This window comes from Meriones unguiculatus, chromosome 21 (assembly GCF_030254825.1).
Source record: "Meriones unguiculatus strain TT.TT164.6M chromosome 21, Bangor_MerUng_6.1, whole genome shotgun sequence".
NCBI lineage: Eukaryota > Metazoa > Chordata > Mammalia > Rodentia > Muridae > Meriones > Meriones unguiculatus.
In genome coordinates, this window is record NC_083368.1 from 16,659,675 (window position 1) to 16,676,632 (window position 16,958).

The following is a 16,958-nucleotide window of genomic DNA, read 5'->3' on the forward strand; positions in this document are numbered from 1 at the left end:
GTCCCAGTACCCAGGCCTGGGGGAGACATGGACCCAAGGCCCTCTGGAGTCACAGCCTCTTTGGGATACCAAACCCAATACACCTGAAGCAGAAGGCGCGTGAGGCATACGAGTCCAGCCCAGTCTATGGACAAGACAGATGGTACTGGACATTTGAAGAAGACCAAGGTGTGTTCCCATGATTGAGGGCAGGGAAGACGCCCTGCAGGAACCAGGGTCTGACCTGGGCCTCAAAGGATGAGTATGATGGGACAGGCAGGGGGCAGGTGGAGGCGTTACAGAGTGGCCGGAGAGACTCAGACTAAGGGATGGGGGGGGGGGGGTTGTGGAGGTGAGCCGCTGGACCCAAGGAGATGTCACTGCAGCTACCAGCGGCCACCTTTATGGCCTGTGGCTGCTGGACTCAGCCCACCCTGGACCGGCGCCTCCAGTAGGCGCCTGAGAAGGCAATGACAGCAGGCATGCTAACGGGACCTGCGGGAAGCTGAGGTGCAGGCCAGACAGACTCCTGGGAGAACATGCCCTCCGCTCCTTGTCCTGAGCCATGAAGACCTTCTGAGGGGTCAAAGGTTAGGACCCCACGGTGCAATACTGGGTTTGAGGGCTCACATTTCAATGTGTTCCCACAAGTTCCCCCACCTGAATTCTGACAGCCTCAGCCCCAGCTTGCCCATAAACGTGACCCTTGGTAGTCCCAAAGCCCGCGGGCTCCTCCTTCAGAGGTGGGGACGGGCGTGGCTTATGGCCTGGGCGGGGCCTGGGCTCGATCAAGGGATCTGGCCCCTCCTTTCTGTTGGATCTCCACCCCGGGGTCCGCCAGTTGTCGCCACACGGTCCCTTTTGGCGTTCCCTCACTTTCCTTCTCCACACCCCTGCTTTCTCCTCGGTCCTTGGGCGGACCTCACCATCCCCAGCCTCTCCGGGTCCCCACGCCAAGTACCCACCCTGGCTCGGCACCGCTCCTCACTTTCACTCGCCCTGTTCTCACGAGCCCGGTCCATGCCCCCTTTTCGGAAATACTTCCCCTATTGCCCTCACTTTCTCACACAGAGACAAACAAAGACTCCCAAGCCCAGAAATAGACTCCCACAGAGCTGAAAGACACAGGCCGTGTCCTGCCCCGCACGCAGGCGCGCAGGCACGGCGGCTCCAGCGGAGGGAAGCACACAGACGAGGCGTTTGTCAGTGCACGCACATAAACATCCACACCCACAGCCACTGCGCCCAGCCACAAAGGGTGCAGACACACGGGGTGCGAGACAAGGGCACACACAGCTGCGGACGCCCGGAGCCCGCCTAGCCGGGCACACCCACCGCGGCCGGCCCTGGGACGGCAGCAAGGCCTCCTCGGTCCCCCCCCCCCCTCAGATTCCTTCCAGCAAATGTTTCCCTACTTGGCCTGCCTGGTCCCTGGGGAAAGAGCCTCAGAAATGCGGCAGGAGCCACTTGGGGGAAGAAAGTTGGAACTGCCTGTTCCTTGCCTGGCCCTGTCGGCGAATTCCCTAACCGAGAAACTATTTGTGGCGAGGGCAGGGTGGCCGGCGAGCCCCCGGTCACCTCCCCTGGTGTTCCCTCCCCGCGCCGCCACCGGCGGGCCTCGGGCGGCCTGGGCGCAGCGCCGCTGCCCAGCGCTCAGCGTCCGGGCAGATCGGCTTGTCTCGCCGCTTGTATGCGCCGTTCGGAGCACGCGGGGTGCACGGGAGGGCTGCTCTGTCCCCGCCGCGTCGCAGGCAGACCCCGGGCCGCCGGACTATTTCTGTCTTATCAGTGCAGGAATGCGGCAGCCGCGGCGGCGGCGGCGGCGGCGGCGGCGGGCGGGCGGCGGCGGCGTGGGCCGTGGGCCGTCAGGGCAGCCCTGAAGGGGCCCCCTCCCCACTCCGCTCGAGTAGAAGTGTGAGAGAGCCCAGCAGGACTCAGAGGGGAGAGTTGGAGGAAAAAAAAGGCAGAAAAGGGAAAGAAAGAGGAAGAGAGAGAGAGAGTGAGAGGAGCCGCTGAGCCCACCCCGATGGCCGCGGACGAAGTTGCCGGAGGGGCGCGCAAAGCCACGAAAAGCAAACTTTTTGAGTTTCTGGTCCATGGGGTGGTGAGTGGGGGAAAGTTAGCGGGGGAGGGTGAGCGAGCTGGCTCGGGCTGAATGGAGGGATGATCGGGAGGGGCCGCCGGCGCGCTCCCGCTCTCCCACCTCTTTGGTTGAGGGGCGCACGGTCACGGCCCAACCCTGGGACCTTGCCGGCGCCCTGGCATCCGAACACGTCGCCAAGCGGTCGGCTGGGGATGGGCGCTCGGCGGCCGGGGAAGAGAGGCGTCGGCTTGGGCTCTTGTCAGGGGCAAGGGGTGGGATGTGGGCACTGTGCCCCCCATCAGGGGGGTCCCCTCTGTAACTGACATGTCGCACATTCTTTTGCTGGTGGGCCCAGGTGTTACCCCTGACCTGGGGGTGGGGGCGGGGTGGTGACTCCACACCGAGCCAGGGCTGGGCTGCCTGTTGTCCCTGTTCATCCTTTGGGACAGTGTCACTCTGACTGGGTCTGAGGAGCTAGGAGCAGGTGACCCTGGAGGCAGCTAAGAGCCAAAGCTCTCTGCCTGGGCAACCCCCGCATCCTAGAAGGAGGACCCTGAGGACTTGGCCCTGCTGTCAGAGCAGAGAGAGGCCTACTTGAGAAATGGACCCCAAGCTAAGTGCTCAGAGACTCCCCTTGGCAGGCTCAGCCATCAGAAGTTGATGACCTTACCACCTCAAAGGTGTGAAGGAAGGGCTGGAGTTGGGGATGTGAGGCCTAGAGAACACACACACACACACACACACAGGAAGAAGCGTGAGGAGCCAGAGGGAGTCCAGGAACCTAAGGAGGAGGACACCTGATTTGAGTCAGTGGAGAGCCTGGCTGTGAGGGGCTCCAAGCCTGGGGATGTGTGATGGAAGTATTTACTATGGCCAGATTTGGTTGTGACCCCAGGCAGCATCTCATCGAGAGAGGCAAGGGCCTTCAGAATCTTGACTTCTTCTGGAGGTGGTACTGGTGGCAGAGCCCCTGCGGGCCCCTGGAAGCGTTCCTCTCCGTAGACCAGACGGTAGCAGTGTCTGGCCTTGATGGCTAGGAGAACAGCTGATAGGGGAGAGGGCTTCGCTGTGGCAGCCTGTCCTGTAGCCATAGGGACTTCTGGGCTGCGATCCCCGAGGCAGTGTGGCTTCGTGGTGGAGTTACTGCTCCTAACCTGGCTGCGTGGGGAGTTGCTTTAAAGAGTGCCATCCAGCGAAGAAGGGTCTCCACACATGGCACTGAAAATGGCCAACGTGGAGTGGACGTTCTTGGGTGATCAGAGCCCCTTCTATAGTGGTGGGGAACGGCTAGGCCTGAGCTTCCGCCCTAGTGGCATTGGTGCCATGAGTGACAGAGTCAGGTGGAGTGGGGGAGGCAAAGGCAGGGACAGGCTTCGCTGCAGAAGATGGGCAGAGACAGCTGCTGGGATAAGCAATGCAGAAGGAGAAAGGAAGCCTGGGGGTTAGGGTTAGGGCTTCCTGCTCCCGAGGGTGAGATGAGGAGTGTGTGTGTGTGTGTGTTCTCCTGTAGCCTAGGCTGGCCTCAGACTCACTCTATATCAGAATCGGAGGGTGGTCTTGATCCTTCCGCCTCCCCCTCAGGACTGTGATGACAAGTGTGCCATCCTGTGCAGTTTATCATGTGGTGCTGGGGATCAAACCCAGGGCTTCACCTGTACTGAGCAAGCTACATCCCCAGCCTTTAAATAATAGGGTCTTCAATCCTCCCTCCCTAATACCCTTCCTGTTCTTCTGAACCCATCCTTCCCCCTGACTCCTTAAACCTCAGCTCCCTTCCTGGGCCTGGACAAGTAGAGTCTGGGACACTCCATTTGCATTTTCACCTTCTCCGTCTTGACTGCCCAGGGGTGGTGGTGGCGGGTGTGTGTGTGTGTGTGTGTGTGTGTGTGTGTGTGTGTACAGCCTGCCTCACTTCCCTTCAGTTTCTAGTCTTCCTGGGGTGGGGTGGGAATGGGTTCTGTCTTTGATGTGGGCAGATAGGAGGGAGATATGGATGCTAGTACAGATGCTGCTTCCTTCGACCATCGCTGCCCCCTGGCAGCCCGCTTCTAATCCAGCTCCGCACTTGCCCCTCGGAGAAACCTGGCAGGGTCTGATGACACCAGACCCTCGGGTGCCCTTGCTCAGCCTCGTGTATCACCTTGGGAGAAATGAAATTAAAGAGGCAGACGAAGTCAGCGCGTGAGGAGACCTGGAGTTGGCTACCCGAGTTGTTTGAAACCAGTGGGCCAAAACAGGGGACTCTGAAAGGGGGACGGGGGCTCAACTATAGAGCCCATCAGCCCCAGAAGTGGGCTGTGGAAATCAGGCAATAGGAAATGAGGGCAGATCAGCCCTTCACCTCAGCCAAGCGTGGGGAGCGTGGCCCCTCAGGTGCTACCTTTGTCGGGATGAGCGGGGTGACCTTGGCGAGGTCGCTTTTTTCTTTGAGCTCCAGTTGCCGCATCTGTCAAGTGGGGATGAAAAGATCTGCTCTGACTGGCTTGCAGAGGCCCGTGCTGGTGTGAACATCCTTTGAAAGGTTGAAAGGCGCCATTAATATTCATTTTTGCTCTACCTTGAACCGCTCGGAGGCTTGGCTATGCCCTGGGCAATTGCCTGGCTGCAGTTAGCTTCCTGCAAGGAGCCGACGAGCCCCCTCCTCCAGAGCCACGCAGATTCCCGCGCCCCCGCCCCTCCCACCAATCACTCCCACTCATCGCTCGGCGCAGGGTTACCAGCCCCCCCAACCCCCCGTCTTGGAGAGGGGCGGGGACGAAGACACGCTGGCCTGGGGGTCGGGACCGAATCTGACCTGCCGGCGCCGGTTTCAGCTTCACCTCTCGCCCTCCCCCACCCCCCCAGCGCCCCGGGATGCCGTCTGGAGCCCGAATGCCCCACCAGGGGGCGCCCATGGGCCCCCCGGGCTCCCCGTACATGGGCAGCCCCGCCGTGCGACCCGGCCTGGCCCCCGCGGGCATGGAGCCCGCCCGCAAGCGAGCAGCGCCCCCGCCCGGGCAGAGCCAGGCACAGGGCCAGGGCCAACCTGTGCCCACCGCTCCCGCGCGGAGCCGCAGGTGAGTACCCCCTCCCCCCTGCGTGGAAGGGCGGGCAGGGGCGGGCAGGCAGAAGCCTCAGGGACCAGGTGGGCGAGTGGTGGGGCTGGGAAGCCGAGGAAGGATGCTAGCAGCCACCGAGTCGTTCTAGCTTGGATGCTCTCTGGGGAGGGGGGGGGGGACTGGTCTGGTTCTTTTGTGTGCCCACAGTGGAGTCAGGCTGCGATATCAGCTAGCTGCCAGTTGCCCCTTCCCCTCCCGCACCCCTCGCTCTTCTGTCTCTCACCTGCTAAATCCTTTTTTCCCCATCCTTTGCCCCAAGTTCTGGGAGATGCTTTAGTCTGTGGGGAGAAGCAGGGCTGGCGATAGACCAAGGGTTGAGCTTTGGCTGTGTGTTTTCTAAAGTGTGGTCCTCAGAGACCTCCCTGCCAGTCCCGAGTCCCAGGCGGCGTCAGAGCCCTCTAGATCTCCGCAGCCCCTGTCCTCCACAGTGGGTGTGAAGAGGCGTTAGAACCTCTCTCAGGGACCAGTTCTGCCTCCAAGCCACCGGGCTAGCTTATTTCCTTGTCTGAGAAGTTAGTGGCACCCTCGTGGCCCCTGCTGGCTTTTGGCAAGGGTAATGCCCCGATGGGCATCGCATTTAGCCAAACACACATGCTTCCTTTTGCACAACAGATGGGTTCTTATGCAAGGTGCAATATCAATTTTACCTCATTATTACACAGTTTTTACACATCAAGAAAAATCATAGGCATCCCATAAATTCTCTTACAAAGTGAATCATTACCTTGTATAGCGAGTAATTCCTTGTTTTTTGTTTTTTGTTTGTGTGTGTGTGTGTGTGTGTGTGTGTTTACAAGTTAAGAGTTTTGTATGGATAATTTATCTGAAATAAATCAATCCTTTCACGAGAGGCTCACCCAGACTAAGAATGGGTTGGTTTTTCTTTAATGAGTTGCTTGCCTGGCCGTAGAATGGATTTCTGGATAGGGAGGGGGCAGTGAGTGAGAACGCCACAGGGGGGCAGTATAGAGCCATCCTCTAGGCTGGATGTGTAGTCTCTTGGACAGCCAAGGGTTTTCTGGGTTGCATTTGAAACCGAGAAGCATCCAGATTCCAGGTACTATCTACCCTTGGCGGTTCCAGTGTTGGGTCACATAGAACACTCCCGCACACGTCCAGGGTCCTTGTGACTGTGGTGTGTCCCTTGGTTAGCAGATGGTCCAAGACCACAAGCATCTCCCTTCCAAGACAGTCCCTTCCAAGCCCAGAGTAGCAGGAGAGCCAAGTCCCACCAGTTCACACCACGAGGGCTCCAGGAACCAGGTGGAAAAGTCATCTCTTCCCTTCTTGGAGCTCAGGCTCTCTTGGGCATGTGCCTTCTGCTTGGCAGGAGGAGAGGGTCCTCAGAAGCTGTCTTCTCTCTACTCTGTCTTCTCCGCCTCCCAGCTTTTTGCAAACCCTTCTGCAGTCCCATCTTTTGGCAGCATCTTCTCTTTCACTAGTCCCTCCTAAGTCTGAATTTCCCTGGCTCCGATGAAGTATAAGGTTGCCGGTTGTGGTGCCAGGGCCAGAGAAAGAATCAGTCATTCTGCTTTCCAAGGGACGAACCAGCTCCACATCACTGCTGTAGCCCTCAGACAGGCAGACAAGCAGGCTGTGGGAACCCCAGCCAGGCGGGCGGAGATGTCGGGATAATTTAGCAGGTGGCCTCGTTACTCCCAGATCTGTCGCCATGGTAACCTGGTTTTTTCTTTTAAAAATGTACAGTGCCAAGAGGAGGAAGATGGCTGACAAAATCCTCCCTCAAAGGGTGAGTGCCTTTCACAGCAGCCCCCAGCCAGCCCCATCCTTTGCTGCTCCGCCCTCCCCGCCTCCCTCAGGAGCAATGCTTTGGGCTCAGCGTCACAGCCACTTTCACTTTTTGTTTTAAAAGCTCATTAAGAAGTGAGGCTCCCTGTGCGGGCGGGCAGGCGGGCGGGCAGTCAGGCGGGCGGGCGGGGCTGGACTGAGGGAAAGGAGCTGGAGAGCCATGGAAGGAGGAGGGGCAGAACATGGGGCTTGAGGTTAAGGGGGTTGAATGCCAGTGGTCCAAAGGCCTAAAGGCACGGGACAAAGAAGGGATAAGAGACTGCTAGATCAAGGGCACAGGAAGTAGCAGAAGATCCTGGACATGAGAAAGGGCCGGCAGGTGTGGGGGTTCCGAGGTAACCGACACTATCCCGGGTACCCACAGTGCCTTAGCACTTTGCCGGGACCCACGGTACCTGTGTGATTAAGGTGATACCATGAGGCCAGGCACTTGCACCTGCTGGGCTGCCGGCTGCTGCCTCCTTCCCTGGTGATGAGATGCAGGGATTTTCCTGCAGGGAGAAGCAATTTTTATCCGCACACAATGAGGCTATATAATAGAATCCCGGGGACGAGTCCTATCTTCCCTCTCAGAATTCCACACCCTGAAATCAGTCGGACAGCTCCCCTCCATGTCCTTTGTGTCCTGCGATCACAGCACGGGTGCACATTCTTCATTGCAAGATTGACTGAGCCCTCCTTCCATTTGTTCCCCCTCCAGATTCGGGAGCTGGTCCCTGAGTCCCAGGCTTATATGGACCTCCTAGCATTTGAGAGGAAACTGGATCAAACCATCATGCGGAAGCGAGTGGACATCCAGGAGGCCCTGAAGAGGCCCATGAAGGTGCCTTAGTGTGGGGGTAGGAGGAGGCAGCAGGGTGCCGCTGGGAGGGTTGCACACTGCCCGTGTCCTGTGCTACACTTTATTTCTACAGCAAAAGCGAAAGCTGCGCCTTTACATCTCCAATACCTTTAACCCGGCGAAGCCCGATGCCGAAGATTCTGATGGCAGCATTGCCTCCTGGGAGCTGCGAGTAGAGGGGAAGCTCTTGGATGACGTACGTCCTGCCCCAGGTCTCTCCAGGTGTCCTGGGGTGGGTATGGGCTGAGTCAGGGACAGAACTAAGTATCTGCACTAGGAGTTGGGGAGTCAGCCCTGGCTGGGGCCGGTGGGCCTGGGGACAGTCTGGGGACAGAGGACTGCCTCTGAGCATACCACTTGCCTGCTGCCAACTTGGCCCATTCTGTGTCCATGGTCCCTGTTCTGCCCCCACAGTCCCTGTCACTTTCCCACAGCCCAGTAAGCAGAAGAGGAAGTTTTCTTCCTTCTTCAAGAGTTTGGTCATTGAGCTGGACAAAGACCTTTATGGCCCCGACAACCACCTCGTTGAGGTAAGACAGAATGTTTCTGCCCTTGGCCCAAGGCCCTGAAGAAAGCTGCTGATTTGGATTGAGAAGCATCTTGAAACCCTAAGCCCCACCAATCCAGCTGGGTCTGTGGGTAACCTAGCTCTTCCCCCTGTGCAGTGGCACCGGACACCTACAACCCAGGAGACGGATGGGTTCCAAGTGAAGAGGCCAGGGGACCTGAGTGTGCGTTGTACCCTGCTCCTTATGCTGGACTATCAGGTTGGTTTTACCTTGTGCCTGCATGACACCCGGAGACCCCATCTTCCTCCTGCCCATCCTCTCTAGGAGCACCCTGCCGAGGGGCCTGAGCTCTGTGCCAGAGTCCTACCTCTTCCCCTGTTGATCTAATTTTCCCGGAAACCTTTTCCCAGCCTCCCCAGTTCAAACTGGACCCCCGCTTAGCCCGGCTGCTGGGGCTGCATACCCAGAGCCGCTCAGCCATCGTCCAGGCGCTGTGGCAGTATGTGAAGACCAACAGGCTTCAAGACTCCCATGACAAGGAGTACATCAATGGAGACAAGTATTTCCAGCAGGTAATGGAGGTCCTGAGCCCCAGGATCCAGGAGCAGGGCTAGTGTCCTAGCAGAAGCATGTCTCAAAGGTAGTCAGCTTCTCTTGCTGAGTTCCTGAGTACCAGGAATGGTCAGGGCTGAGGCCTTGGGAGCGAAGAGCAGGGTGTAGTCTGGGCTCTTCCATGATCTGTTCAGCTGCTCTCCACGGGAAGCAAATCTGGGACCCTACCGGGGGTGGGTAACAGCATCGTGTAATGTAATCGTCTTGGTACTCGGAGTTGGGATCCCTGGGGAACCAGTCCTGGGTCTAGACTGCGGGTAACTTACTTTGCTATTCTTTCTGCCTCTTGGTCTCTCTTTGAACTGAGGAGTGGTCAAAGCAATGCCGTCACATGTGCCTGGCAGCCATTGCAAAACTGATCTGACAAAAGTCTATCAAAGAAGACTACTACTATTAATGAATTTTAAAATAAACACAGCAGATAAATCTGAGTAGAGATAGCAGTTGGTGTTTATTGAGCACTTACCATGTAGCACTTCACTTATTTTTTTGTACGCCAAGGCACCTAATTCTCATGACCACCCGTGGGATGGGTTGTTAATATCCCCATTCTAGAGATGAAGGCACTTAGACCCGAGGTGTTAAGCGACTTGCTCCCAGGATGTGGTAGAGGGACTAACAGACACCCAAGCAGGGAGACTTAGGGCCTCACACTGGCCTCCCTATTAGCCACGCCCGTTTCTCCACCTCCAGCCTGGCTCGTTGCCACCAGCATCCTGATCTGACTTGCTCTTGACTTCTTGTGGTCTTCCCAGAATGGAAGGATAGTTATTAGTTATTGTCTTTTCAAATACACACAAGCGTGATCCCTCTCTCAACCATCCTGCTTCAGATCTTTGACTGTCCCCGCCTGAAGTTCTCCGAGATTCCCCAGCGCCTCACAGCCCTGCTGCTGCCCCCTGACCCAATTGTCATCAATCACGTCATCAGGTGAGTCGGCCCAGCTTCCTCCGCAGACCGAGAGATTAGCTCATTCCTGCCCGCCCTGCTTTTCCCACCCTCTTCATGGACCCTTCCCAGCCCCAGCCCCAGCCCCAGCCCCAGCCCCAGCCCCAGCCCCAGCCCCAGCCCTGGGCCTCTGTGGGGTGTACCATGGACATCAAAGGCTGGACTTGTCTGGCAGCGTGGACCCATCAGACCAGAAGAAGACAGCATGCTATGACATTGATGTGGAGGTAGAGGAGCCACTGAAGGGCCAGATGAGCAGCTTCCTCCTGTCCACGGCCAACCAGCAGGAGATCAGTGCTCTGGACAGTAAGGTGCGGCCTGAGCCCAGAGCTATGGTGGGACATTAAACTGAGAGAGAGGACAAAGCATTCAGACCACAGCATGGGCCTAGGACATGAGGAACCCACAGCCCTCCCTACGGTCGAGAGGCTGGCCTCATTCCAAGGTCGGCTCTGCTCACCCCGCCCCCTCACTAAACTCAGAGGAAGCAGGGGCTCTGGGACACTGCCCTTTACAGGAGAAGCAAGCCTCCCCCGCCCCTTCTTGCATTCCTCTCCCACATCACAGGTGGAAATCATTGTCTTTCTACCTGTAGATCCATGAGACGATTGAGTCCATAAATCAGCTCAAGATCCAAAGGGACTTCATGCTAAGTTTCTCCAGAGACCCCAAAGGCTACGTCCAAGACCTGCTCCGCTCCCAGAGCCGTGATCTCAAGGTGAAGATAGGGGCTCAGGGAGCCTCCAAGTGAAGACAAGCACATGGGGAAGGAAAGATGGACATGCAGCTCAGCCAGGTGAGGAGCTCAGAACTCAGGCAGACCCCATGCTCCCTCACAGGTGATGACAGATGTGGCTGGTAACCCTGAAGAGGAACGCCGCGCCGAGTTCTACCACCAGCCCTGGTCCCAGGAAGCTGTCAGCCGCTACTTCTACTGTAAGGTAACGGAGGCCCTTGAACATGGGGCTCCCCTCTCCTTCAATCCTAGAGACGTCTTGCTTCTCACCTGTCACGTCTTTGCTACTGCCCACTCTCAACCCCTGTCCACCACCCTGCATGCCCATGCAGGCGTGTCCTGGCTCCCAGACTCTTCCAGGGAAGGGGTGCCGGGATGGGGACCCCTGGTCACTCACCAGGATCACTGTAACCCTGCCCCTGCTCACACTTCCTCTAAAGATCCAGCAGCGCAGGCAGGAGCTGGAGCAATCGCTGGTCGTGAGAAATACCTAGGAGCCCGTGGACGAGCGTCACTGTGGACCAGCCAGACCTGCTGCCCGGCATCGGCCCTGGGCTCTGGCCTCCCTGCCCTGCTGCCGTGGCGGGGGTGGGGAGGACTGGATTAAAGGTCACTAATCAGACAGCAGCCTTGTGGTCACTGGGGACTGGGAAGGGAGGAGGGGGAGGAGCGGGGCATGGCGGTGGAACCTGCAGGCACACTCTCCACAAGCCTCCCAGATTCTTCTTACCCCTAGACCTAAAAACAGTTTGGCAGAAGATACTTTTAATAACATTTCTTATTTTAAAAAAATACAGTGGCAAGCCCTCCACCTGTCTATCACCTTGCCTTGCCCTTCCTGGGGCGATGGCAGACACAGCGGTGGGGGAGCTAAGTGCTGTTGGCTTGCTCCTGTTCAAACAGCGCCATGGCCAGCTGGGTGCGGGCCCCGAGCCCCTCCAGATTGCTGAGGCGACAGCGGTGGTACAGTTCCTCGCTGAGCCGGGGGCTACAGTCCCTCAGGGAAAACTTCTGCACCAGCCCTGGCTCTACGGCTCGAAAGAGGTGGAGCCCTGAGAACCGGAGGAACACATCCATCACCTCCAGCCCCTCCAGGGCTTCCTCCTCTTCCTGGCCTGCCAGTTCACCAGCCAGCCGGGCTCGGGCAGCCAGGTAGTCGGCATTGTAGAAGCAGCCCTCTGCTGACGCCTGCCGGTCAAATCTGCCCCCAACTGGAGCCCCCCGAGAAGGGTCCACACCAGGGGACGGGGGATCGGGGCCAGCCCCAGGGCCACCTGGGGGAGATCTCTGTGGTGACAGAACAGGGTTGAACTCCTGAAAGTGGACCGGGAAGAAGGCCTGCCAGCCCGAGATGGCATTCATGCGGCAGCGGTTGAGGACTTCTGACCCAGGTCTTGTCCACACGGTGGTAAGGAAGAAGAGTGTGTCCACAGGGTGTTTCTTGGAGATGACATCCATGAGTCGTACCTGGGAAGGGGCCTCTGCTCGCACAGCAAGCCAGGCCAGCCTCGAGCCAGGGTACCGTCGTTCTAACTCAGCTACTGCAGCCTTCACCCCGAGAAATGGGTCAGGGCCCCCTCGGCCCTCCCGGGTCCCATAGACCAACAACAGGGTGAGCAATGCATGTTCTCGGGGCTCCAGAACACTGGCAGCAAAGGCCTCAAGAAAAGCCAGGGCGGCCGGCGCTTCAGCCACCAGGACCGGCAGCACCAGCTGCACCCGGGTAGCCTCGGTGACATAGGGCATAGGCAGGATCTCCACTCTGCTCAGCGGCCGCAGCAGGCTCACTCTGCGGGCCAAAGAGCGGCGGTGCCCTCGCTGGGTCACGGCTTCCAGCAGCAAGTCGAGGGTGTACTCCATGCCCCTCGCGGGGTCAAAGCGCCTGTAGCCGTTGAGAAGCCTCTGCTTCTGGAAGCGCAGGCGGGGCTGATAGCGCCGATTGAGCTGCTCCAGCGCGGTGTCCACCGCGTCCCCCACATCTGCCCTGCTCGCCCCCTGCAGCGGGCACTTGGGAGCCCCATCTGCGCAGGCGAAGGTGTGCTGCTCTGTGAAGTAGTCCCAGCCCAACACCTCGAAGCGAGAGTGTGGAGTGAAAGGGGCTGGAAGCCCAACGGGCCAGCTCAGTCCTGCCTCCCCCTCAGGGGTCAGCACCGTCAGGTTCCGGATCTGAGCCTAAGTTGGAGGGAATGCAACCAACATTAGTGCTGGTCTTTAAAGATCCCTCCCGGCGCCGGCTCTGAGGTTCCGTCAGCAGAGGCCTGGCTAACCACCTAGTTAGTCCCTTGCCTGTAAGTCTTCACCTAAAGTACAGAAGGGGGATGAATAATACCCACCTTAAACACCTGCTGCCAGGAGGATCCGGCTCTTAGCAGAAGGAAGTGGATCTCAAAACACAAAGCTCATACACTCACTCCATGTCCCGCCTCTGAAGACCCCCACACTACAGAACTCCCCTCCCTTCTGCCGTTTGGGCCCTTCAAGACAATTCTAGAAGCTTAGGAGTTTGTGGATTGCTGTCTCGGAGAACACTACTGTAGAGGGGTTTACATAAGCTCCTGAGAGTTTACCTACCAATCTGGGCACTCAAGTCAGCCCAGAGCTTACTTTACAGTGTCCTGAAGCCCAGGGTCCCTTGTCCCTGTGATTGTTCTAAATTTAGAAAGTTAGCCTCTTTCTACCCTGCCAGCCCCAAACCCAGCTCAGCTGCCTTCTCCCTGGAAGCCTGCCTCAAGCTCCCTCTAACCTACCAGGCATGACCCTCAGGCAGAGCTCACCTGTAGTTGTTCAATTTCGCTGTAAGCCCGCTCCAACTCCAGAGCACTGAAGCGTTTGTGGAGCCGGTACATGAGGGTACCCTCGGAGACAGGGTGAACGGTGAAGGCACTCAGGAAAGCAGAGCTCCCCTCCTTCTCGGGGTCCCTATTCTTGGCCAGTTCGAAGGAGTGATACTGTTGCCCCTAGAGGGACCAATTGGACAATCAATGCTGCACACATAAGCTGTTATTCCCAAAGCTCCCTTCAGCCCTCCTTGGCAGTCATACCTAGCACTGCTGCTGCTTTAGAAGGTACAGAAATGCAGTGGCTCCCCTAACCTTCACTTCTACTTCCGACACCCACATTTTGGAACCAAGAAAGCAAGCAGGCAACTAAGGACATCCTCTGTCCCCAAGAACCCCACTGTCAACGAGAATACAGTCATAGAAGGCCCTCCCAGTAGGCTGGTATAGAAGATGGCCTGCTTCTGGGACACTCAGCCTTCTGTGATAGAGCAGAGCTACTCAGTAGAGGGATCTCTTAGCTTTCCACTTTGTGGGGTGGCCAACTCAAAAACATTTTCATATTGTCCTTAAGTGTTATGTGCACTGGGTGTGGAAAAGGGGCTGGGGGGGGAAGCAGATAAGGAGGTTGATGAGTTCAGGCATCTTTCTGGCTTGTTCAGGGGTCCCTAAAGATACGCACTTTTTATGGCCCCAGGGCCGTAGGGTGAGCAAGGGAGAGCTGAAGGGGCAGTCTGGCATCTGGGAAGGACAAAAGGAAGGTCTCGAGAATTCAGTTTGGACAGCAATCATTCAGTCACTGCCAACCTTTGGGGGACTGGGACTGCCTTGAAGGGGCTGTCACCTGGTGCTGTGAGACACAGCCGATGCCCAGAGTGTCGATGAGGCAGCGGCCAAGCCATTCATCAGGCCGGGCACTGAGAATGTCCCCTCGGCAGCCATCCAGATGTGGCCGCAAGCGCAACAGGAGACTCCGGGACAACAGGTAGCCGAAGCCCCCGTGGCAGTACCGGGCCTGCTCGCCTGCACCAATGAATTCCTCTGCATGGCCCAAGTACAAGTCTTGGTTGATGCTAAGGTGACCGGCAAGAGCTGCCAATCTGGGGGCCTGCACGTATGTGTCATCCTGCATGATGAAGAACCAGTCATAGTCAGCCCCAAAGTGTGTGTGAAGGTAGCGCAGGGTCTCTGACATGAGCCAGGCAGGCCGCTCATCTCCATGAGACACCACCTGCATCCCTGCAGGAGGCCGGGCCCCCCGCTGCCCAGTGAAGTAGAGTAATCGAGGGAAGTGATGTGCCACTGTCCGGTTAACAGCCACAGCCAGGGTGGACAGTGTGGCACGAGAAGTCAGGACAGCCACCAGCAAGCGCTCACGAGAGCCCAGCTCTGTCTGGATGTACCGAGTCCTGTGGGGAGACCAGAAGATAAGGGGTCAACTCCTGGGTCATTAAGGGGGCATGCACCAGCCTGCCCAGCACATCCCTAGGAATGAAAGAGCTGGGGTTGGAGGAGGGGAGAGCCTGCCTCCCTCATCACTGATAACCAGGTACCGCAGAGAGTGCCCACTTGACTAAACTTGGTGAGGTGGAGGCAGGCTACTCAGGTGTATTCAGTGGTTAGCGCAGGCACAGCTCTGTTCAAAAATACTGGACATTAGCACTAATAGGCGAGATTCTCTCGGGCTTGGGGAGGAATAAAATAGGAGCAAAGCAAGATAGGAAATAAGACAAGTGTTTCCAGGAAATTAACACTGAATAGCAATATAAACACGGCAGCAAACAGCTCTGGAATGAGGGTCAGTGCCAGGGGACTATGCACACATCACCCTCACCTGAGAACCTTCTTGTAGGGCTTGTTAGGATCCCTGTAGTAGGGGACAATCCTGGGTTTGAAGTCTTCCTCGCTTTGGTCCAGCCCAGTTTTTGAGTCTAGATTCTGCGGCCCTCCTGGCTTCCCCACAGCCTCTACACAGGGATCTTCTCCCTCACCCTGGATCCAGGACACTCGCAGGAGGCTCAGGCTGCATCCCAGGGACAGCCCCAGGATGAGGGGGAGCGCTGGCCGCAGCAGAGCCAAGAGGGAGCTCAGTCGCATGGTGGCAGGCCCTGACATAGGATGCCCTGAGGGCCACAGTCTCAAAGATTAGTAAGGTAATGGGGCCCAGGCCAGAGCCCCACCGTTTTAACCAGGGAACCTGGAGTCAATGAGGTCAGCAAGAGAGAAAGGAGCAAAGTGTGTTGGCTTCCAGGCCCAGCATCCCCACAGAGTCTTCCCGACTCCCTGTCAGGTCTTCAGTGACCATGTTGCTAATACACCCCTCAACCCCTCAATGTCTATGTGGACACCACCACTCACTACTGGGATTGCAGTCTGTAGTCCAGTGGAAAGAGGAAAGAAAGTGCAATACTGCCAAACCTAACCCAAAATGGACTACAGCCATCTGAAGCATGGGCCTAATTAAAAAATCAGCAGCACACGATGAAGAGGGGCCTAGGGTAGAGCACATGCACCATCCAAACAACGGCCCGACCAAAAGGGCCTGGCTCAGCCCGTCCTGTCCTACAGATATCGTGGGCCACTCTGTCTCCTCAGGTTCAAGGGACTGCTGAGCTACTGCTGCAGGCCAGCAATGGAGAAGGGATCAGAGCCTCCTTCCACCCAGCTCCTGGGTGTCAAAGAAACTGACAGGCTCCAGTAATCCCCTCCCTGTCAGTTAGGATCACCAGCCAGGCATGGTGCATATACACCTGCTCTCTCAGCTGATGTGGACGGTCACAGTGACTCAGCACAGCTGGCCACTCAGAGGAATGCGATGGCTGATGGAGCCATTTTTGCAGGCCGTCCCACTCGGCCCTGCAAGGCTGTGGTGCCCACCTTCCTAAGAAGCCACTCTTGCTAGCGGCTATCAAACAAAGCCAAATAAAGCGAAAGCAACAAGGAAGACAGTAGCCGTTAGAGAAACGCGGGGGTCCGGAAAGGCCAGCAGAGGCTCACCACCTTCCAACAAGACGCCTGCCTGCTTCAGCCAGTGCCCTACTAGTTTCCTGGGCGACAACAGCCCCGTGCCAGCCCTCAGATGAAGCCCCAAAGCGAATCCTAGCCGGTAGTCTGGAGACAGACATGAATCGCCTACGTCCCGCGACTGCAGAGAAGGCCCGGCGTCCAGGTGGGTGGCTCTGCGAGCCGGGGAGGCGGAAGGGAGGTCGCGGCGGACAGCAGAACCGAGCGGGTTCTCAGGCCGATCAGGGGGACAGGAAAACACGAGCCCCACGGCAGGCCGGGGCGAAGACGGAGCCGTCTCTCGGGTGACGGGACCGAGATCGCTCCCGGTCGTGAGCCGAAGAGCTCCGCTCTGCAGCCGCTGCCACCTCACAGCCCAGCCCTCGGCTTCCTCTTCCGCTGCCTGTCAGTCACTCGTGTCTATGGTGACCGCATCCGGCCCCTCGCTCCCGACGCGCGCTCTCTATGGTTGCTGTTGCACCGCTCGGTTCTGACGCTGTGGCAACTAACGCTAAGGCGGGTGAATCCCCCCTGCACAGAGATGCTTCCAATTCAGCCCAACC

The 16,958-nt window shown here is 57.8% G+C and overlaps 2 protein-coding genes and 1 long non-coding RNA gene across 6 annotated transcripts in view; 1 reads left to right on the forward strand and 2 right to left on the reverse strand.

The window, feature by feature from the left end:
* Smarcd3 (SWI/SNF related, matrix associated, actin dependent regulator of chromatin, subfamily d, member 3) overlaps positions 1 to 11,239 on the forward strand; it is a 32,075-nt gene extending 20,836 nt beyond the window's left edge. For 2 of the 4 annotated variants that reach the window (XM_021659752.2, XM_021659753.2), the window contains 12 exons: positions 4,907 to 5,118; positions 6,868 to 6,910; positions 7,670 to 7,792; positions 7,884 to 8,022; positions 8,225 to 8,340; positions 8,476 to 8,577; positions 8,730 to 8,891; positions 9,764 to 9,861; positions 10,055 to 10,190; positions 10,475 to 10,597; positions 10,719 to 10,820; positions 11,056 to 11,239. In XM_021659752.2, coding sequence (XP_021515427.1) covers positions 4,907 to 5,118; positions 6,868 to 6,910; positions 7,670 to 7,792; positions 7,884 to 8,022; positions 8,225 to 8,340; positions 8,476 to 8,577; positions 8,730 to 8,891; positions 9,764 to 9,861; positions 10,055 to 10,190; positions 10,475 to 10,597; positions 10,719 to 10,820; positions 11,056 to 11,109 — 1,410 coding nt within the window. In that variant the 3' untranslated portion in view covers positions 11,110 to 11,239. Of the gene's footprint in view, positions 1 to 1,860; positions 2,084 to 4,906; positions 5,119 to 6,867; positions 6,911 to 7,669; positions 7,793 to 7,883; positions 8,023 to 8,224; positions 8,341 to 8,475; positions 8,578 to 8,729; positions 8,892 to 9,763; positions 9,862 to 10,054; positions 10,191 to 10,474; positions 10,598 to 10,718; positions 10,821 to 11,055 lie in introns of those variants that run through there. The other 2 variants (XM_021659751.2, XM_021659750.2) reach the window with 2 other exon arrangements.
* LOC132649698 (uncharacterized) lies at positions 5,760 to 9,767 on the reverse strand. The gene is made up of 4 exons (XR_009588190.1): positions 9,198 to 9,767; positions 8,783 to 9,095; positions 7,919 to 8,037; positions 5,760 to 7,460 (listed from the first exon to the last, which is right to left on the reverse strand). It is a non-coding gene; the product is annotated as an uncharacterized LOC132649698 (long non-coding RNA).
* Positions 11,240 to 11,363: 124 nt separating the features above from the next.
* Chpf2 (chondroitin polymerizing factor 2) lies at positions 11,364 to 16,822 on the reverse strand. Its single transcript, XM_021659749.2, has 4 exons — positions 15,227 to 16,822; positions 14,237 to 14,801; positions 13,390 to 13,572; positions 11,364 to 12,787 (listed from the first exon to the last, which is right to left on the reverse strand). Exons 1-4 carry the CDS (start codon positions 15,505 to 15,507, stop codon positions 11,486 to 11,488), a joined length of 2,331 nt encoding a protein of 776 aa, XP_021515424.1. The 5' UTR covers positions 15,508 to 16,822; the 3' UTR covers positions 11,364 to 11,485.
* Between the last annotated feature and the right edge of the window lie 136 nt (positions 16,823 to 16,958).

What these genes read in the sequence shown, in the direction of transcription:
- Chpf2 (XM_021659749.2), bottom strand. Translation starts at nt 15,507, where the DNA reads ATGTCAGGGCCTGCCACCATGCGACTGAGCTCCCTCTTGGCTCTGCTG. An exon ending in CCCTACAAGAAGGTTCTCAG is followed by an intron (nt 14,802 to 15,226) that starts GTGAGGGTGATG and finishes GTCTCCCCACAG; the next exon opens with GACTCGGTACATCCAGACAG. An exon ending in GCTGTGTCTCACAGCACCAG is followed by an intron (nt 13,573 to 14,236) that starts GTGACAGCCCCT and finishes TGGTCCCTCTAG; the next exon opens with GGGCAACAGTATCACTCCTT.